General features: G+C 49.0%; 1 protein-coding gene across 2 annotated transcripts in view; it reads right to left on the reverse strand.

The window, feature by feature from the left end:
* Window positions 1-15026, reverse strand: part of Bark (C-type lectin domain-containing protein bark beetle) — a 121274-nt gene extending 106248 nt beyond the window's left edge. The window contains exon 1 of one of the 2 annotated variants that reach the window (XM_077686478.1): window positions 14399-15026. In XM_077686478.1, coding sequence (XP_077542604.1) covers window positions 14399-14644 — 246 coding nt within the window. In that variant the 5' untranslated portion in view covers window positions 14645-15026. The remainder of the gene's footprint in view (window positions 1-14398) is intronic. The other variant, XM_077686479.1, reaches the window with a different exon arrangement.
* Between the last annotated feature and the right edge of the window lie 4512 nt (window positions 15027-19538).

The following is a 19538-nucleotide window of genomic DNA, read 5'->3' on the forward strand; positions in this document are numbered from 1 at the left end:
ATGCAAGTCAAAAATAAGGCAGACATAGTATGCACTCAGCCTATACGAAGTTTGTGTCCACCTGTAGGGGAAACAGTTTGTCGTGATCCTGATGACTATAGGACGCCAGGTATATGATATCACTAACAAACCGGCCTGTTTCTGAAAGCGGTTTTTTCAAGATCGGCATGATGTCCCCCAGGAATCAGACGGGGACATCGGGTAGTGAATTTTGATTGATTGATTGATTGATTGATTGATTGATTGATTGATTGATTGATTGATTGATTGATTGAGTGAGTGAGTGAGTGAGTGAGTGAGTGAGTGAGTGAGTGAGTGAGTGAGTGAGTGATTGTAGGGTTTAACGCGCCGACGCAACGCAGGCGATGAGGCGCGCAGTAGTGGAGGGCTCCGGATTAATTTTGACCCCCTGGGGATCTTTAACGTGCGCCGAAATCTCGAACACACGGGCGTTCTTGCTTTTCGCCTCCATCAGGGGGTCGAAAAGAAAAAAAAAAAGTTCCTGCGTTTTTGCAGCCCCTTATTTCCCGTGCAAGCCGGGTGAAGCCGGGAGTGCAAGCCGGGAGTGAGCATTTTAAAGCACGGCTCGTTCAGTATCATGGCATCGCAAACAGCTTCTATCCTGTGTCGCCGTTATCAAAACAATTCGCGTGAGGCGTCCCCGGATTGCTAGTTTTGGCTACCGTTTCGTATTTATGCTGCGCTGTTTCGTACGTTGTTACGGGACACTTTTTTGAGACACCTTCAGATATGTCGTATCCAACCCTACCGTAGGCTTAAACACGGTTTACGCGTTAGCAACCCTGACAACGCAACAGCACAACGCAAGACAAACAAGCTCACACGCACAAAAGAAATAAATAGGTTACAAAGGAGCCGGACAGCATACTCGACCGAAATAAGCAACTACAAAAAGTACGCTAGTCGATGGTATACATGCAAGTTCTGCATGCGAAGGCCCAGGGGCCTCGCACACGTGTGACGCACGTAGAGAGAAATCACCCGAGGCTGACAGTGAATACGGGCGGGAGATGGGGTCATGCGAGTTGGAGGCCGCGGCGGTTTCCCGGCATCTCCTTCGACCGTCCTGTGCGCCGACGCACCGCGCGTGGGTGCGCTCTGTCTGGCCCATCACACGCAACGTCCTTGACGATCAAAGGGCGTCGGGCGGCTTATTTTTTGTTTCCTCTTCTTCTTGGTCCTTTTTTCTCGACTTGAGACCGATTTTCCTCTACAGGCTTCCCTCTAATTCGGGATGCGCGCCAAAAGGAATGTTTCGTGCCTGGTCCAAAAAGAAAACTAAAACACCCAGCTGGAACTAGCTGAACGCTGCGCTGCTCCTGTGTGTGCTTCCAACCGCCGACCCCTATTGTAACAGTCAGTACGGTGCAATAAAAAAATGTGCAAGTCTGAAAGGCATTTTGAAAACAAAAAGATAAGTACAGCGATATCGAAGGCGGCACAGAGGAGTAGGCGGACATAAAAGATGAAAAATGACACAAATCGGCGCTTATCCCGTCGGGGAAGGAGGTTAGTCTTTGTACCTTAAGTGGTTCCTCAAAGTGATCGAGAAAGATTGAAAGCAGCGCAGGTTTGGCAGTGGCAGTCAATCGAGCCGACTTCGGCCGCGCACGCAAGCAAATCGTTCAGTTTTTGACCCGCGACACAGTTCGGCCGCGTGTGGAGATGCTCCGCGGTTGCCCCCGATCGGGTGCAGCAGGCCAGGGACGGCGGCGCGAGCGGTGTTTCGCGGGCGTCCGCGATTCGGTCACGAGGCTTTCATGGAAACGCGTGCGCTCCGTCGTGACTGAGCGCGGCATTGGACGAGCGAGGCAGTCACCGGCGGATGACCTGCACGCGGGCGCGTGATCTTGTCTGGCCGGCCGCTGAACGAACCCCGACTCCCGAGTGATGCGCGCCACGTGGCCCGCAACGCGGCAAATCGGCGAAATCCGAAGCGACTCGATTAGGCCGTTCACGACACCTTCCCGCACCAGCAGGCGCATTATGCATGCTACCCCTGGGTTCCGTATACGCGCCACGTCGGCTCTTCCATTCACCCACTGCGCCACACCCGTTTGCGGTAGCCCCCCGTGCGTGCTCTCGGCTCTCGCACGAAAATACGTCCACGAAAATAATAGCTTTACACACAAAGCAGCATACGCGGTATACAACGGCGTTAACTCGGTCAACTGCTAATTTCGGTTGACTCATAAGTTGATGAGGTCTCGAACCGAGAGCTCATACGTTCCACGCATTTTTACAGCTTATATCGAGGTCGCGAGTTCGATTCCCGGCCGCGGCGGCCGCTTTTCCGATGGAGGCGAAAAGCAAAAACGCCCGTGTACGAGATTTCGGCGCACGTTAAAGATCCCCATGTGGTCAAAATTAATCCGGAGCCCTCCACTACGGCACGCTTCACCGCCTGCGTTGCGTCGGCGCGTTCAACACTACAATCAATCAATACAGCTTATCGGGAAATATTTTCAGCATGGATTACTAAACAATGGATACATCGCCTGTGAAAGTTGGGGGAAACGTCTCCGAGCACAGGTATGTACAGTCACGGACGGACAAATGAAATGCGAACACGAAAATATCACCCAAAACACGCAAAATTGAAGAAATAATGCTCCTGGAGGTCCAACAATGGCGCGCTATTGTTTCCATGCAAGTCAATTTGACTTGCATGGAAACAAATCACGCTATTTGTGTGTTCCGGTTCATATTTTCATGATCGCGTTTCACTTGTCCATGACTGTATACATTGGAGATCACCTGCAACCGCAAGCTTCTATGACTGGCGAATTACCTTGCCTAGAGGTTACGTAAAGAAATCAACTGTAATCAAAGATGAATTCAGAACAGAAAAAAAAAAGGCGCTGAGCTCACAGCCAGAATCAGGAGTGCGGAAGGGAGGGAGGGAGGGAGGGAGGACCCGGCCCTTCTACTTTGAATACCCCATACGGCCCCATTTGTGAGGCCCTATGGGGTTACGGACATATTGCGGGGGGAAGTAGCCTAAGGATGCTTACGCGTTAAAAGGCGGTGCAGGCCGCACATCGCTTCCACGTATGGTTGGTGACGAATCCAAACCGCGCTCAGTACACACGAGGAGACTTCTGTGCCACTATTTTCGCGCCTTTCCGCGCTCGAGTGCACGCACATTAAACCAAATGACATCACGTGTATCCGCCATGGCAACTCTGTAATAACGCATGCATAGCTCCACGTCTGCGTGGGTGATAGTTCATTCGTAGTGACGTTCCCACGTAATTGAAGATGTTTATTCTCTCTCTCTCTCCCCCCCCCCGATTCTCGTGCACTTCCCTTTGTGGTCCCAGCGGAGTGCTACAACTTGCGCTGAGATATTGCTGCCATAAAACATGTTACATCACGCTTGGAACTGCCCACATTCGCGCAGTATTTCACGCCTTTCTGGTGAACAGTGTACAACGTTTTGTCCTTCCCGAGCCTCCATGCTTAGACTCTGAAATACCTAAACTTGTGTGGAAGAAATATGGTCCAGTAAAACGTCAGTAAGTCCCATTTGATTGTGTGCATCGCGAAACAAATTATATTGGATGTGTCTGCAACGAAGCCATTATCAGCAGTGAACAGATCCGTCTCATTAAGTGCCACAGATAATAAAAAAATATATTGCACGGACGCACGGGGTTCGGAAAAAGGGCTATATGACGACTTGTAAGGCGACATAAATAACTTACATAACCGTCACACGGAAAAAATAATTGTGTTTAGGGCGAACTACATAACCTGTTAATGCCATTAGTTTGGAGCTACACGAGAATACCGAATGACATTCGGCGAGAATGAGTTCGGGGAACACATTCGCATGAGCTTCCGAATCAAATGGGTAACCTCGACAGCGTCACGAAACAGGAAACTTCAATAAGTTAAACCTGTATGTAGCGAACCTCTATGTAACGAATTGCTGGATTTAACGAAGTTTTTCTATTCCCCATTGCCACCGCCATAGAAGCCCGTGTGTTTGCGACCTCATGTAACGAAGGCGTTGCGGCGGTTAACCTTGACGTAACGAACTAACTAAGCTAATCAGCTATTGTTCTTTGCACTTTAATAAAAAATCTGCCGGAGAAAATGCACTAATTTGCCGAGTACCTGCAGTACTTTAAGGAGCCAGCAGCTATGAAAACGTCTAGAATCGCCCAAAACAAAATTCGTCGTGATGATAATGATGATGAAAGCAGCGGCTAGCGCCAATTTATGGCTAACGTAGCACCAACTTGAGGTTCTGTAGCGTGACACATGGCAAGAGTAACTGGTAAGCATGACACATCGCAAGAGCAAGAGTGACACAAGGCAAGAGTAGCGTGGCAAGAGTTACTACACTTCAATTTTTTAGGACGAATTACGTCGTCTCTTATCTTTCTTTCTTTCTCCCTCTCTCTCATTTTTTTCTCCCCCTCCCCTTCCCCCCATCCAAACTACCCTGAGCTTCCGCGCGGGAGTGCGGTGTCGGTTCGAGAGCACGGTGTAAGAAATATTCTTACACCGTGTTCGAGAGTTACGTTTTGAGGTGCTAGGCCTGCTTGTCGGCGTGTAGTCGCGCGTCTTCAATGCTACCTTGGTGTCGGTTCGCCGGTGATGAGTCATGCTGCCAAGAAAGGAGAAGTTTTCCCCTCTGGAAGACATGTTCGCATTTTTAAATACCGTCGCCTCCCGTTGCAGTATCCAAGCTATAGCACCCTCTCCACAATTTTGAGTGGGAAAAACGGGCATGAAGTTTGTGAAAAGGCGCCCTTTCAGCTTAAGTTTGGTTCTTGAAACGCGTTTGGAACCCAAAAGTGTCAAAAATGCAAACTATATAATTAAGGTACGTTTGTGAATACGGCGGTAAGTGACCTTTGGAGCGCCTGTGGTGCCTGAGCTCGTGCGAGAGCAGCGGGCGCAAATCAGGCAGTTTTTTACTGTGAAACATATCTTTGAAGGGTGAGTTCACCTTCACTGATGTCAAGCATTGCGATTTCGTTTCTGCTTCATCCACGCTACCCTTAACTCGAAACCTAAATGTAACGAAAACCTCGATGTAACAAAAAATTGCTCGCCTTTGTCAACTTCGTTGCATCCAGGTGTAACTGTATTAACCGTAGAAATATTCACGTAGAACTCCGGCATGCATGCTGCTGCACAACCACGGATTTGTTGCTTACCTGTCTCGGCTTGTGATGTCTACTTATGTCACCGAAAACACTGACACATCTTTTCCTTATTCGAAAGAAAAAAGAAATATTGATGTGCTTTGTTTCAAAAATATTAAAGGGCATAAAACATTCATTGGCATTATTATATTACGATTCGACGAGTTTGCTAATCGTCACTGCTATCATTATCAAATGAAATTTATTTTGCCGTGTAGACCCGCACGGTCAAACCGAATGTGATTACTAGAGGCCGGATTTTTGTGCATTAAAAAATCGCGTTTTAGGCGCCGAAAATAGGCAGGCAAAGCAACGTTTAAGGCCTCCAACGACGTAAATAATAGGCACCACATAAACGAAGACGTTCGAGGCCTGTATATACGACAGGAAAACCAAACTTGTTATTGTTTATGATGGCACAAAGGCGCTAACAGTTGAACATAGCCGCTCAATTGTCCCATGAAACTGCTGGACTAATGGCGATCTATTGGCTTAATTCAACAAGCGCACTGCTCAAATTCATGTTCAATAGCCAATGTCGCTTCATCGAGCGTCGCATATAAAACAGGCATGAAAAGCAATACCTGAGAGTGGGAGTACTGATTAAAATAAGCGCTACGTTATGTCTGCCTGACGCAATATAATTACGACACAACAAAGACAGACACAAGAAATGAACGCAAAAGAGACGACGATTTATCAAGAAGTTAATGTGCCCTAATTACATGAGGACTGTTAGGTACAACTCTAGCCATTTCCCCATATACAATTATCCGAATTGTTCACGCAAGACAACCCAATTGTACTTCCACGTATACAGTACCGCACATTTGAAGAGCATTTTTCAAAACGTGTTCAAAACGTTTTTCAAGCATGTTTCAGAGATCCCGCCGTCAGTGTGAATTTTAAGGCGTAAGGAAACGCAGCTGCGCAGTGATGTTTCGCCGTTTGGCTGTCAACGCTGTCAAGGCTATAATATGAAATGTTTTACATGCCAGCCTAGGACAAGTTTAGGGGCACAAGGATATATGTGGTGAATTTGAACAATATAAGGATGGTAATTTAGGATTTGGCTCGTATTTAATTGAAACATTCAAGTTGGTGCGGCATTCTTATGAGAACCTTATTTAAATTGACTTTCAAGAACGGTACGATGACGTTTTGGCGGGAAAAGCATTAAACATATGCAACAAGGCTTCAAAAGCAGCAGAACTATACATGAAAGCAGGTAAGTCCTCTTGGCAGCATTAGCAGCTCTTTTCGAATTCGTCCTTAGGATAATTTACTTGGGCCCGCCTGAAGACACTCACGGAGTAAGCAAGAAGCTCTGCACTGCATTGGCATGAATTTCGGAAACACGTCACAAGAAGGCTGCTCAGATCTTCTTCACCTTAATGAAGTGGCTCGTACCCACAAAAGGAGGGAGGGGGGGGGGGGGGGGGGCAGGTCTTGTAAACGACCCCGATTTAGTGAAGTACTAAATTGGTAAATGTGGGATTATAAAATAAAAATAACCAGCCTAGCTCTGTAGGGATGTGGGAGACGAGATGAAATGATTGTTTCCAACCTCTCATTTTCATTTCGTCCACTACTTTTGTTCACTTTGTCGTTCACGTCTGGGGACACATCTATCGCCGAACTCTTAATTACCGTCTGAATTCCTGATAAGCCAGCTCCGAAAAGAAAAAAAAAACACCCACGAAACAGTCAGAACCGTTACTCCAAAAGCAAACTCCCTTTGAGCAAATGGATTTGGCTCATTTTGATCCCTGCAACAGCAGGACCTGGCTGATTTTCTATACGAACTACGATCTGCGTACACGTTTTCAGGGCGTTATCTCGCCTATTTTCTTGCTACTTCGTTTCTAGGGGAAATTCCCCAGTTATGCTTGTCACTGAAGTTTTATTTGACTTAGTTTCGGTTTTTGGATCTGGTTCATTTCGAAAAAAAAAACGCCTCACTTGCACCCTTTGTCTGGCACTGTATTTTGTTTCATTTTAATTTTTGCAGGATGCTTTATAATACGGCTCCACCCACCGCGGTGGCTCAGTGGCTAAGGCGTTGTACTGCTGAGCTCAAGGACGCGGACTCGATACCGGCCGCCGCGGCAGTTTTTCTGATGAAGGCGAAAAACGAAAACGCCCATGTGTCGAGGTTTCGGCGCACTTTGAAGATCCTCAGCTGGACGAAATTAATCCGGAGACCTACGCTACGGCACACCTCATAGCCCGGTGTACCTTCGGCGCGTTAAACCCCAAACTTTGAATTTTTGATAATTGCGGCTCCCGTTACTGAATGTTCCCTGACGAAACATAGCTCCGAGGTGTTGAAAAAAAAAATCGAAACGAAATTTCCGGATGTAGCTAAATCCTACCGGTTATACTCGCGTGGTACCGGTAGGCGCACATGCCACTTTACTCAATGTATGTAAATCCTAACGAACAAGCTTCGGGAATGAGACAGACAGCGACATTCTGCGCTTCGTCGCAAAGTGCAGAAGAAACTCCCGTGGTTTTGCTCGTCGTATTTAGCTTCCGTCTCGCTACGCCAACATAACCGTGTTCGTGAAATGCGACGTGCAAGGCTGGCTGGCTGACCAGCCGGCACGCTTCGGCGGCGCTCGTATGCGAAGCGGCCGGGTTGATTGGGCTTCGAAAGTGAGCGCCGGCTCTTCCCGAGTTTCGCCGCCCGCGGGAATGAAAGCCGCGCACGGCACCCGCACGAGCACGCACCAGCTCGGGGTGGCTTCGCCGTAACGAGCGCCGGGAAAAGTGGACGCGCCTCCGGCACTTTTGCCGCTGCCGCCACCTTCACTTCCCCGCAGTTAGAGGCAACACCTCGGGAGCAAACATTGACACTTCTGCGTCTGATGTGGCAATCAACTTATCAATGGCAACTTACGTTGAGGACGTTTTCCTTGCCTAATGATGCCGCGAGCTTTGACTAATTTTGATGAAAAGGGGGGAGCACGGAGGGGTTTGCGAAAAAATGCTTCACAATAATTAAAAAAAAAATCCCGCTGCTCGAAGACTCTCTCGAATTGTCTGCGATAGCAGCCGTCGCCCTTTTTTCGGATTGTTTGATTCACGCCCGGAATAGCCTCGCCTGATGGACTAGGTTGATCGGTCTGCGTTATCCATCGCTTCCCTAAGCAGCCACAGAGTAGCCTCAGATGGTCTGAGCGTTGGATGAAACAGTTTAGGGAGGAGTTGCTACTGCGTGAGAGCAAAAAACGCCTACGTCTGCCCTGACATTAGGGAAACATAAGTGCCCGGTTGAGTACAAACGATAGCGTAGTAGAAGTACAAAACAGGCGGCGTAGCAACATTTTAAGTGAAGCCCCATTTTATTAGTTTCTTTAGGAAACATACATAAAAATTTAAAAAGAAAGAGACGTAGAAACTTGCGAAATATTAACGTCACAATAATAAAAACGGAGACTGAATGAAGGGGGTGGCCAACTGCTTCAGCCCACATTCCCAGATGAGAAAATAAGGAAGGAGGTGGGATGATAATCCCGTGATAAAAAGTGACATTTAATTTTGAACACTCGCAAAATTACTCGTCCAGACACTCGTCCTGCACACTCGCTCATCCTCTCCCGATCCTCGCTCTTAGGCAGAATACAGCGTTCCGGCTTTTATTTTTTAAAAACCGGACGTACGTTTTTTCGTTGTCATTTTGAGCGCACGTTTTCGCCTTTTATCTACGAAGTTATATTCCGGCTTTTATTTTTTTTTAAACCGGACGTACCTTTTTTTTCGTTGTTATTTTTGGCGCACATTTTCGCCTTTTATCTGTGAAGCTATATAGAGCTAAACCAAATTGCGTTTCTTTCCGGTGAATATGCCTTCTGGTTCTAGCACTGCCGTTAACATAAAATGACGCAAAATGACAGGCATAAAATGGCACGCTTAGTCATCAAACGCGAACCCGAATGAGGAGGACACACTGAGATACAGGGTTCTCAAGCAAACCGCGTATTTTTAACCTCCAATTAAGTCCAGGTTGCTTAATCTAATTATAATACATACACAGTCACCTACCCAGATTTTTTTCTCTAATAGACGCCTCTAATTTCTGTCTATCACCCCAAGTTTAGAGAATGCCCTCTAAACGTTTACACTTTAAACGTGCCAAAGTGCGGCAGCACCTAATGTCGGCCAATCAATCAAATGTGATCACCAAAAGACAACTGGTGCCGCGTTTCCGAGAACAACTGATTCACGCAGCTCGGACTGCAAGGCTTGAAGCTCGTCAGTGCCACAAACAGCAAGATTGAGTATTAGATCTAGAAATCACAGGGCAAGTCAGACTTCACATTTTGGGCAGTGGTACGCACTTCAAACCAGAATGCCGCGTACCTAGCTATTTGAAACGTTCTTTAATGAGGAAGCCCCATGCAGGGAAAAAAAGTGACCTTTTTCTATTGGAGAAAACAAATTGGGCCCAATTTTATTGGTTTAAGCCGTGAACGCTGATCCCTACTTATAGGGCGAGGAGGAGCGGAACTGCAGAATCGCGGTACCCCGCTCCTGAGTATAGGTATTCCGCTACTCGTCCCAGTCAGAGCCGCGCACATACCTCAAAATGCACCAACAATTATTTGGGCATTAGGATTTTCAGCCGACCTTTTGGCCAACAAACGCGTGCTGTGCACGCAGCGCTTCTAAGCCAACCAACTATGAGCCCGCTGCATGCATAAGGCCGGAGGGGACTGCGCGCATGGAACCCGTACAGGGCACGCAAGGGACGGAGCGTATGTGTTGCGTATTTTCCATTACTTTTGTCCCGTATATTGTCCCGTACCCGGACAGCTCGTATTAACACGATGGCGCACGTGTTAATAATGCAAAGATGTTAAGCTGAGTCTGATATTTGTGCGCTGTTTATACGACCTAAGCTGGCGAAATCTGGGGTTTCCCACTTTTGCACGTATGCGTGATGGGTGTTTTCGTTCAGCGTATGAATTAAACTGTCAGATCTGATATATAATATGCCTAAATAAAGCTACTACGGTGTATTTACAAGCGTGGAGATTCGCTAACCGGTAAGGAAGGAAAGGAAGGATAGAGGAGGGGGTATTAATCATTAGAGGCGACAAATTTTTATAGCAATATTTTTTCCCCGTTTTACGACCATACAGTGCAGACAAAATTCAGTATAGTGCGCATAAAACCGGAAGGACTGGAGTTGCAAGGACAAGGTTAAGCAGATTTACAAACAGGAGACCATTCCCCCCTATGTAATGCCCACTTGGGCCTTTAGGGCACCTAAATAAATAAAATAAATAAAGTAAGCATTCATTCGCAGCCCTAGCTAATACTAAGTACATGTAGCTGTAGGTCTGTTTTATGGTTGACCGGCAACCCTTGCGTGTGCTGTTGTACACAATGTTTTTAGCCATCCGTCGCTGCTCTTTTCTTCTATACGAATGCACTGTGTTTAGTTGAAAATTTAGTCGTGAGTAAGCGCTGTGTCTGTTTGCGCCGTCTTTCTTGTGTTTGGTTTCGCACTAGTTATCCTTCTAAAACGAAAACTTGGTGAGAATGCAAGCAGCCATTGCTTCTTCCAGTCAAACTGGGAGGAGCAGTATCAACTATGCATCGATTCATGCTCGCGCGCATACAAACAAATCGGGCACACGGATAAACGAATCACATCCAAATCCCTCACACTTCCAAATGAAACTAACCTCTGTAAGTTGCTTCTAATCGCTCGGCCTGAATTGGAGATTAGATATACCAGCTTTGCAGAGCTGTTAGTTATTGGTTAAAATAACGCAAAATGGAAACTAGCACAGCCGTAATTGACTCAAATAAATAATACAGAAATATCAGTGTACATGAGACTAAATCGTAAATGTAGGTGCCACCTCCAGGGAGGCCAGGAGCCGCTGCGCATAACCGGCTCCACGAAGTGCACGGAATGACCCGCATAACGCACTTGCTGCGGACTATTTTATTGAAAGACCTAAGTCAAGTAAAGAGTTGGACGCTGCTTGGTTTGCGCACATCTGGTAGCGTAAAATACAAGGCATAGCTTGCACGGCCCTTCAGCGCGTACATAGATCTTAAGGCACGTGCGGCTAAAGATGAAATCAGATTTGATCGCCCAGACGCAGCCATGGCCAAGCGTAATGTTTTTGGTCATTAAGTGTAATACCTCATAGTAAATTTTTGTGCATGTTATGCTGCCAGGTTAAGGTGTTATCTGCAAACCTATAGCCAACGTATTCCTAAACTTTGCATGGGCGGAATAGTACAAGCTGGAACTTACGCAGCATGTGATGTTCGAGAACTGCTCATGAAACACAAGGAACACACGCAGATGGCTCTTTCAACTCTAAAGGCGAGAAAATATTAGCGCAACGAAAGGGTGTTATCTGCAATGAGAGATAAAACTTCTGCTTATCATCTGATTTACCTCAATTCTCAAAAAGATGGCGCCAGTGGCGTAAAAATGAAAAGACGCGTCCTTTTTGTTTTCATTCTGGACAGGTTGTTTGAGACCTACGCGCTTTCGAAGGATGTGAAAAATGATTGGACGCGTGCGTATACAGTCAGCAGCTGAAAAAATAATTATTGTCACATTTTACCCCAACTGTAATGCTGTGCATCAAAACGAAAGTTGGCAGCCCCCCACAAGGCTCTGGACCACATCGTCTTTCCAAGGGGACATTGTATGCTGCGCAGGGAGGAACTGGCAGACTCGCGGTGAAATGATCGTAATAATTAGGTTGAGCTCGGACGAAGCAATTGCCGGCATATCTATCCAGGCTAACACCACCTGATATCAAACAACAACCACCACCACCACATGTCTGCCTTTTGAAGCCTCAGGAAACACAGCGTCTCCTGCGTTTACTTGGTCTCGCTTGCGAGTCGCCATACGCCATGAGGGACTCTGGCCTGGCTAAACAGAATGGAGAGCCGGGTGGAAGGTCGCACTTCTCGGTAAGCCGCACTGGTTTTGCTGCAGTGAAGGGCAGAGTGTCCCGGGATCTGAGCACAGCACCGGGTTCACGGCGATCACGATAGGGCGCCTGCGCTGTGCCCGCCTTTCTCTGCGTCCATGGATCCCCGAAGGCTACACCTAGCGCGTTTAGATAGCTAATATCGCGGAGATCTCGTTGTTTTCTGGTTTTCGTGCGTGGTCTCAAAAAAGCAAGGGCATTTTCTCACTTCAGTGAGCGAAGAAGGGTGCTCATATGGGCCTTAATCGAGGCCTATTTTAGGTCGTCCAGGGGGCAGCCGCCCCCACCGCCCTTCCTTCAATGTCGCCACTGGCCGCACAGATTAAAGCTAGCATATGAAGTGGGTGAATTTACAAAGACGTATAAAGACTTCAACGCAACCATGTCTTCTAAATAGTCAGTGCACAGCAAAGGCACATCCACAAGAGCTGGCGGAAATAGGGGGTGTCGGCCACCCTCGAGCATGTCAGCATGACTAGGAAGGAGGACGGTATACGGATGACACGCACTGTAAGCTTGGCATAGAGCTAGCTCCGAGGGCGCTTGAAGGTGGTGGTCGTCAGCTTGGTTCCATTACTGTTGCACACAAACATAGTCACCAAACTACTCTGAAAGTGCTGTCAAAACACTTCTTTTTGCATGCAGCTGTGATCATTAGGGAAAATTATGAAAGACCAAGAAGCTCCAATTGCCTAATACGCCCTAAAGCTTGTTAACTCGCAACGGACGTTGCCCAAGCGATGCAAACGACAAGTGGCGGACACTGCAGTGCAGGCTCTGGCGGCGAGCGTTGTGTCGGACACGGGCCACGCCGAGGGGTCACGGCACGAACGTGTTTCCACCGGGGCCTGGGGCCCTGACAGCGATCGAGCAGCGACGGCGAGCGGCCGCTGCCTATGGAGGGCAACGGGCTCCGAGGAAGCTTCTCCAAACCAGTTTGGGACGCCAACGACGGGGCGGCACGCCGCCGCTATTTCCACGGCAGGTACCCCCCGATCGCCTTTATGAGGGCCCACTACGCTGCATGACGGGCCAGTGCGCGCCCTCCGAAGAATGTGCTTGAACTCTGAGGACCCGGGTGTTAGCCGCAATGGACGCCTAGACGCGGGCAAGAGAGGCATAACCTTCCAGGGGAGCGTACGGGCGTGCCTGACGTGCACGCCTCCTCGGGACGCACTTTAATGTATGCATATCCCGCTGGTGTCCCTGAAAACAGCGCGATGGACAGCTTCTGTGACAGCAGCTGTACGTGCACTCCTGCTGAATGGAATAAAAACCAAGCGCACACCGAACTTGACATCGATGCATCCATGAGATAGCTCCCGGACCTTGGCGGGCACGCTAGCCTTGTTGTTTGTGAACCAGCTCGGACCGAGAGGTACGACAAAAAAAGGCGCTTTGGCAGGATCTGAGCTCGAGGGTCAATCATTCGGCCGGGCAGTGACTTCATATGAGAGAAAGAGCTTGATGTAGCAACTGCCCGAGTGCGAACTGCGCGAAAAAGGAACGCACGCTTGGCCTATGGCGGTCAGGTCGGGGGAGTCATGAGGAAAACACTCACGAATAGCACGTGGAGTGTTGGAATCTTGTGCTTCTAAATATGAGAACCCATAGCAGCCTTGTGAAGCGCTGGAACAAATGTCGGTACAATATCAAAAAAAAAAAAAAAGTAGCCCAAGGTCTCCAAGAAATGGCGCGCTTTAGTGAGTTAATTTAAATGGTGGCTGGCTTTGGGAGTTACAATACACCGTTTGGTTGCAGCTTGAGAGTAAAGCGCGCTTTTTTTTCCCTCCCTCTTTCTTTTTCTGGTCTACGGCGTCCGAGAAAACAGAACGTACACGCCGTATAACAGCTGGAAATTGCGCGCTAAAGAAACATGAAAATGGCGCAAAAGGAAGCACGCCAAGTAGAATGCCTAGATGTTTCATGGCTGCATGCTGCCTGGCTAACCTTGAGAGGTCCGTACAAATCGCGCAGGTAAACTTGGTAACTTTCCTTTCGAGAAGGAGCGCTCGCTTCGAGCTCATTCCCGCAGGAATAGTTCGGATTCCACTGGGCAGCCGATAGCCACGGGGACGGGACAACGCGTACACAAAGAAGTGGAGGAGGCAGGAACGTGGTGAGGCTTCGAAAAAGTCGAGTTCTCTCCACCGCTCCCAGCCTTCACATGCGCGCCGCTGATAAGACTATCTCGGCCGTTCCGCCAGGCGACCTCTGGCTCGGGGAAAAAAATCGTACCTGCGCTTTGAGTACTCCATTGATGAGAATGCCCACACCCGGGGCGAAACGCATCTCGACGCCGGGCTCGATGAGAAGCTCGCCGGCGTCTTCGACGACGATGTCCCGCAGGATGCGGTACGGGCTGCCGGATATGTTGAACACCTGCCTGTCCCTGATCTCGACGGGCCGGCTGCCACCGAGCGAGCCGCACATGAGCCAGCATAGCAGCACTGCCGACGCCCAGGTCGGACGCTGCCGCCTCATCGCGAAGGTGCACCGACCGGCAGCCGTCTCAAAGCATTCCTCGCGGGTGCGATCCTCCGGGCACGAGGCGCTCACAACTGGTCACGAGTCTCCATACGCGACGCCACGGCGCACGCTACACCACCGGCCGCCTGGTTCAAACTTCAAACTGGGAACGACTTTCGGAATTGAGCCACCTGGGCGAGCGGCGGCGCTGGAGGCGCTGGCGTTGGCCTCGCCGTCGAGGAGAGGGCAGTGCTTGCGTCACGGCGTCGTCGCGCGCTCGGACGCCGGGGAGGAGTGCACGCGGCGGCCACAGATCGGCCCGGTCGGCGCGCGTACTTGGCGCCGATTCGCAACGCGACTTCAGGTGGAGCTCTAGCTGGACGCGCCTGATACAGCGGCGTCGTAAAAATGGTGACAGTGGTCGTATTGCTGATCAGGCAAAAACCAGAGGGCTTTTTTTTAAACTTATGTAGTAGTTCAACGCAATAAAGATTAAACGTTGTGCACGAGACAACAGAGCTTGCTTGTTATTCAGTAGCCACCCACCGGCAAGCAAACCAACAAAAACCATATTTATTCGCCTGCGACTATCAAAGCAAGCTCCGCAGGGAAGCTCCAAGGTTGTAAGCAAAGGCTAATTTCGTGACTACGTGCCAATCTAGGCGTCTACCTCTTCTCTTGATGTATGAACACACTTGAACCAAGGTGCGCCAAACTGTATAAATACGTCACTTCATTAGGGTTAAAATAGGCACCAAACTTAAATGAACTCCAGGACGGGCAGTATCAGTATACATCTCGGCCTGGAAAGCGCTTGTTGCTCCTCAAAAGCTTCACGAAACTCATCGCAGTCAGTATGTACGTTATATCAATTGATCGATCGATCGATCGATCGATCGATTGATTGATTGATTGATTGATTGATTGATTGATTGATTGATTGATTGATTGATTGATTGATTGATTGATTGATTGATTGTAGGGTTTAACGCGCCGACGCAACGCAGGCGATGAGGCACGCCGTAGGGGAGGACTCCGGATTAATTTTGACCACCTGGGGATCTTTAACATGCGCCGAAATCTCGTACACACGGGCGTTTTTGCTTTTCGCCTCCATCAGAAAAGCGGCCGCCGCGGCTGTGAATCGAACCCGCGTCCTCGTGCTCACTCAGCAGCACAACGCCTTAGCCACTGAGCCACCGCGGCGGGTGTACGTTATATCAAGCACACTGTTCTCACGTGCTATCAGCAAGCAGTCAGAATATGTTAACTATATCTCTACAAAGGCAACGAAGTTGTTGCACGTCTGTGTGGAACAGCAGTTTTGCCGCACTAGCCTGGTTGTAAGCTGTAAGCAATGTGTACTACCTGTCGCAACCAATTCGGTAAATACCGGGTGGGATAGTAAACGCCATTGCCACAAAACGGTCAGTGGGGCGCATGTCCGCATTCCCCCAAGAGATCGTTACGCTCTTAATTTAATCAACGGGAAGTTTGCACGCGTTGAACTAAAAGCCACGTTTTGCAACTGAGCTATAATCAGTGCATTTTCATTGGCATTAAATTTAAAATTTAATCTAATCCTGTTGGATTGAGAGCAGTTACTAAATACTTCCATACTCTGTTTAATGTTCTAAGCGTGTGAATATTCGCAGATTTACCTGTTTCTTCAATGAAGTTCATTGTCTGTCTGTCTGTCTGTCTGTCTGTCTGTCTGTCTGTCTGTCTGTCTGTCTGTCTGTACCTGTTCCTTGGCTATCCACGCCTACACTCTAAGAAGTCCCCGTCGGTCGTCTTCACCACAGGGCTCCAGAAGTACAAATCGAAGTGACCAGGTGGGCAAATTCGGCGAATGACGTGGCCCAACATACGATTTGAATAATAAAAAGGGACAATACGCAGGGACAATGCGCCAGGGACAATACGCCAGGCGTGCAAGGCCTTCTGCATTGCGCAATGTCCCAGCGAACATACCCTTTTTTACTTAAACTGAATGCTCGATCACGACATTCGTCGAATTTGCACACTAGGCCACTCTAGGTCATTCTGGAGAATTGTGGTGAAGATGCCCCACGGGGACGTTTTAGAGTGTATGAGCGTTCCAAGTGTGTCAAGAGATGTGTAGAGTTTTGTGCAGTCGCGTGTCGTACCAACTGGATTGCAGGTGTGTCGAGAATGTGGATTATTTCACATTCACCTCAGTCGCCACAGCAGTAGTTCTGAGGTGGCTGTGGTGCAAGCAATATAACCTCGCAAGAACAACAGGTACTTACCCCGCTTCTTAGGCTGTTTTGATTGGTAACGAATTAGTGAACAGAATTTCTGTTCTTTGTTTGGGTTCTTCCCCAAATATATACTATACCCCCTTCATTGCGATCCTGAGTTTCTCTTTGTACCCTGATTTGATGAATAAGACTCACGGTAGCTAAAACGGAATGTGCCGCTTATTGTCCTTGCTATGTCCCAAATACTATTTACTGGTGTGTTGCAAGGGCGGTAGTTCAGTCAGTAAAGAAAATGAAATAAAATAGTCTTGGATTAGTAGAAATAAGGTGGACTTTTAAGAGGAAACGTTTGAATATTCGTTTAATAGACCTCATCGAGCGGCCCTGTAACTGGGTATACCATCCAGTTAAAGACGGCAGAGAAGACCTTTGGCACGGATGAGCTTCTCTCCCTCCGTCTGTCTGGTTAGCCAGATCTAGGCGCACGGTGTACTAAGCAGCCAGGAATGCCTCCCAACATGCAGTACACACTTTCGGAATCCCCACTGGCGCATTGCGCGGCAGGGCGCATTCGCTCGCGCAGCAGCTGCGGTTCCGCACGGCCCCGGTTCCCACACCTCGGCAGCGCCTGCCGGCGCGCACAGCCAGCGCTGCCCGCCGACAATTCCGGTGGGAAAAGTAATGGCCGACGCCGTGCGGCACAACGTTGGTGCGGCATGCGAGGCATCAAGCAGCGAGGAGGGCGCTTTCCCTCGCCCTTGCGCCGCTTTGTTTTCCCTCTTTGTTTTGAACGGTTTGTTGTCGCTTCGCTCCGTTGCGCAAGGAGGCAGCTAGGAGACGGTCCCTCGAGGCGCGGCCAATGGCGAAGCTCCCGAGCGGCGGGACAGCCGAGTCGCCGAGCGTGCTGCTGCCGCTGCTGCGGCACCCCCGTGCGGATGCGCGCCCGCTGGGACCACCACGCAAATGACCGCCGCCCGGCTGCGTCCTCTGCCCGATCACAGCGTTGTCGCCGCATTGTCATTTGGCCAGATCCGCCTCAGCGGTCGCGACCTGCCGCGGGACCCAGAGGCGGCCGCCTGCGCGCCAAGGCACCCCTGCCGCCGCCGAGCATTCCGGCCACCTCTTCCCGCCGGGGCAGGGGCAGGGTCCGGTCGTGACTCTCACAGCACGCCCCGGCAGCCAAACAAATCCTCGCAAACTCTGCATGAGAGTTCGGCCGCACGTTCCCCAGAAAGGAAAAAGAAGCGCGCACGAACGCGCTCACTATAAAACCGGAAATGGGCCAATCCTCGAGCCGACGCGTATGCGTGCGCAAATAAACCCCAAATGGTGCTTGGACGTTCGGACTTTCCCTCTTGCGTGCACCTAGCGCAGACGTCTTGGCTGTAAAACGGCTCCATTTGGTGAAGCATTAGCGGGAACTTTATTATGGGAAGTATGCTTCTGAATGCTTGAAACCAGGCCAAAGCCTCCGCTTTTCTGATAGTGCAGAGAATATAAAAATAAAGCGAAAAAAAAACGCGCGCGCGCACATTAAATATGTCGGCGCACAACAACATGCTACAACCGACCTGAATATCCACGCAACTGTGCGTCTGGTATAAGATGCTTATTTCGCCCGTTGAACACATAACTTCAATTTGAAGATACAGGAATTTTTTTTTTTTTTTTTTGCGATCTGTGCACCGTTCCTCTGAAGAAAAGTGAAAGCTCCATAAGCCGATGTAGAAAAGAAAAATGCTGTCCCAAGAATGCTCCCTAGTGCGCGATGGGGTCCGCGATTGTCGATGGGGGTCTGAAAGTTCACGCGAAGGCTAATATCATAGCCTCGTGCATTCTTATAGCACCACCTCGTATAGCCCAAGTGTAGCATCGATGTGTAAAAGCAAAAGTTGGTTTTGTTCTTGCCCATTTTGCTTTGAATTTCGCGCAGCCTCCCGTAGTGCTTTGCTGCTGTGCATCCATCCCGAAAATACCATACCGGGATCAGCTTTGGATTTAAATTTCTAGTGCCTCCATGTTACGCCTATAGCCTCGCCTTGTTTTAATCCTTCGTACGTCAGGAAAGCTATAATCACACGGCGCCGCAATATATAGCGTGTTACGATTCAGCGCGCCGCTACCCTTTTCGTGCGTGCTCCAAATTGCGGAGTGCTCCGGTGCTGTGCAACAAAGCCTGCTCGAACAGCTAACAGCTATCAGACAGATAGCTGTCGGACAGATAACGTTATATCAGGCCTTGAAGTGAACCAGATAACAGTAGGCCGTTTGGCCTTAGGCGCACTTGGAAAAACAACTAACGAAGCAGTGCAGGGAGATACGGGCTGGGCGTCGTTTGAAGTTCGAGAAGCGCAGAGTAAAATATGTTTTGAGAGGATGTTGAGAGAAATGGATCAAGGCAGGTGGGCAGCCAAGGTTTTTAGCTATCTATACTTCAAAAGCGTGGACACGCAATGGTTAAGGAAGACTAGAAGGCTAACGATGAAATACGGAAACAACAGTGGAGAATCCAAAACAGCCAAGGTAACCAAAAAAGAGGCAAGGCAGATAGAAACGGATAAATGGAGAGAAAAAATGGCAGCTAAAACGTCGTTAGAGATGTACAGGACTGAGAAATTGGACATCAGAAAGAACAATTTCTACGATAATTCCCAGGGCAGTGCTTTGCTTTTTGAGGCTAGAGC

The sequence above is a fragment of the Haemaphysalis longicornis genome, unplaced genomic scaffold, assembly GCF_048455015.1.
Source record: "Haemaphysalis longicornis isolate Haplotype H1 unplaced genomic scaffold, Haemaphysalis longicornis Haplotype H1 scaffold_1, whole genome shotgun sequence".
NCBI classification, from domain to species: domain Eukaryota; kingdom Metazoa; phylum Arthropoda; class Arachnida; order Ixodida; family Ixodidae; genus Haemaphysalis; species Haemaphysalis longicornis.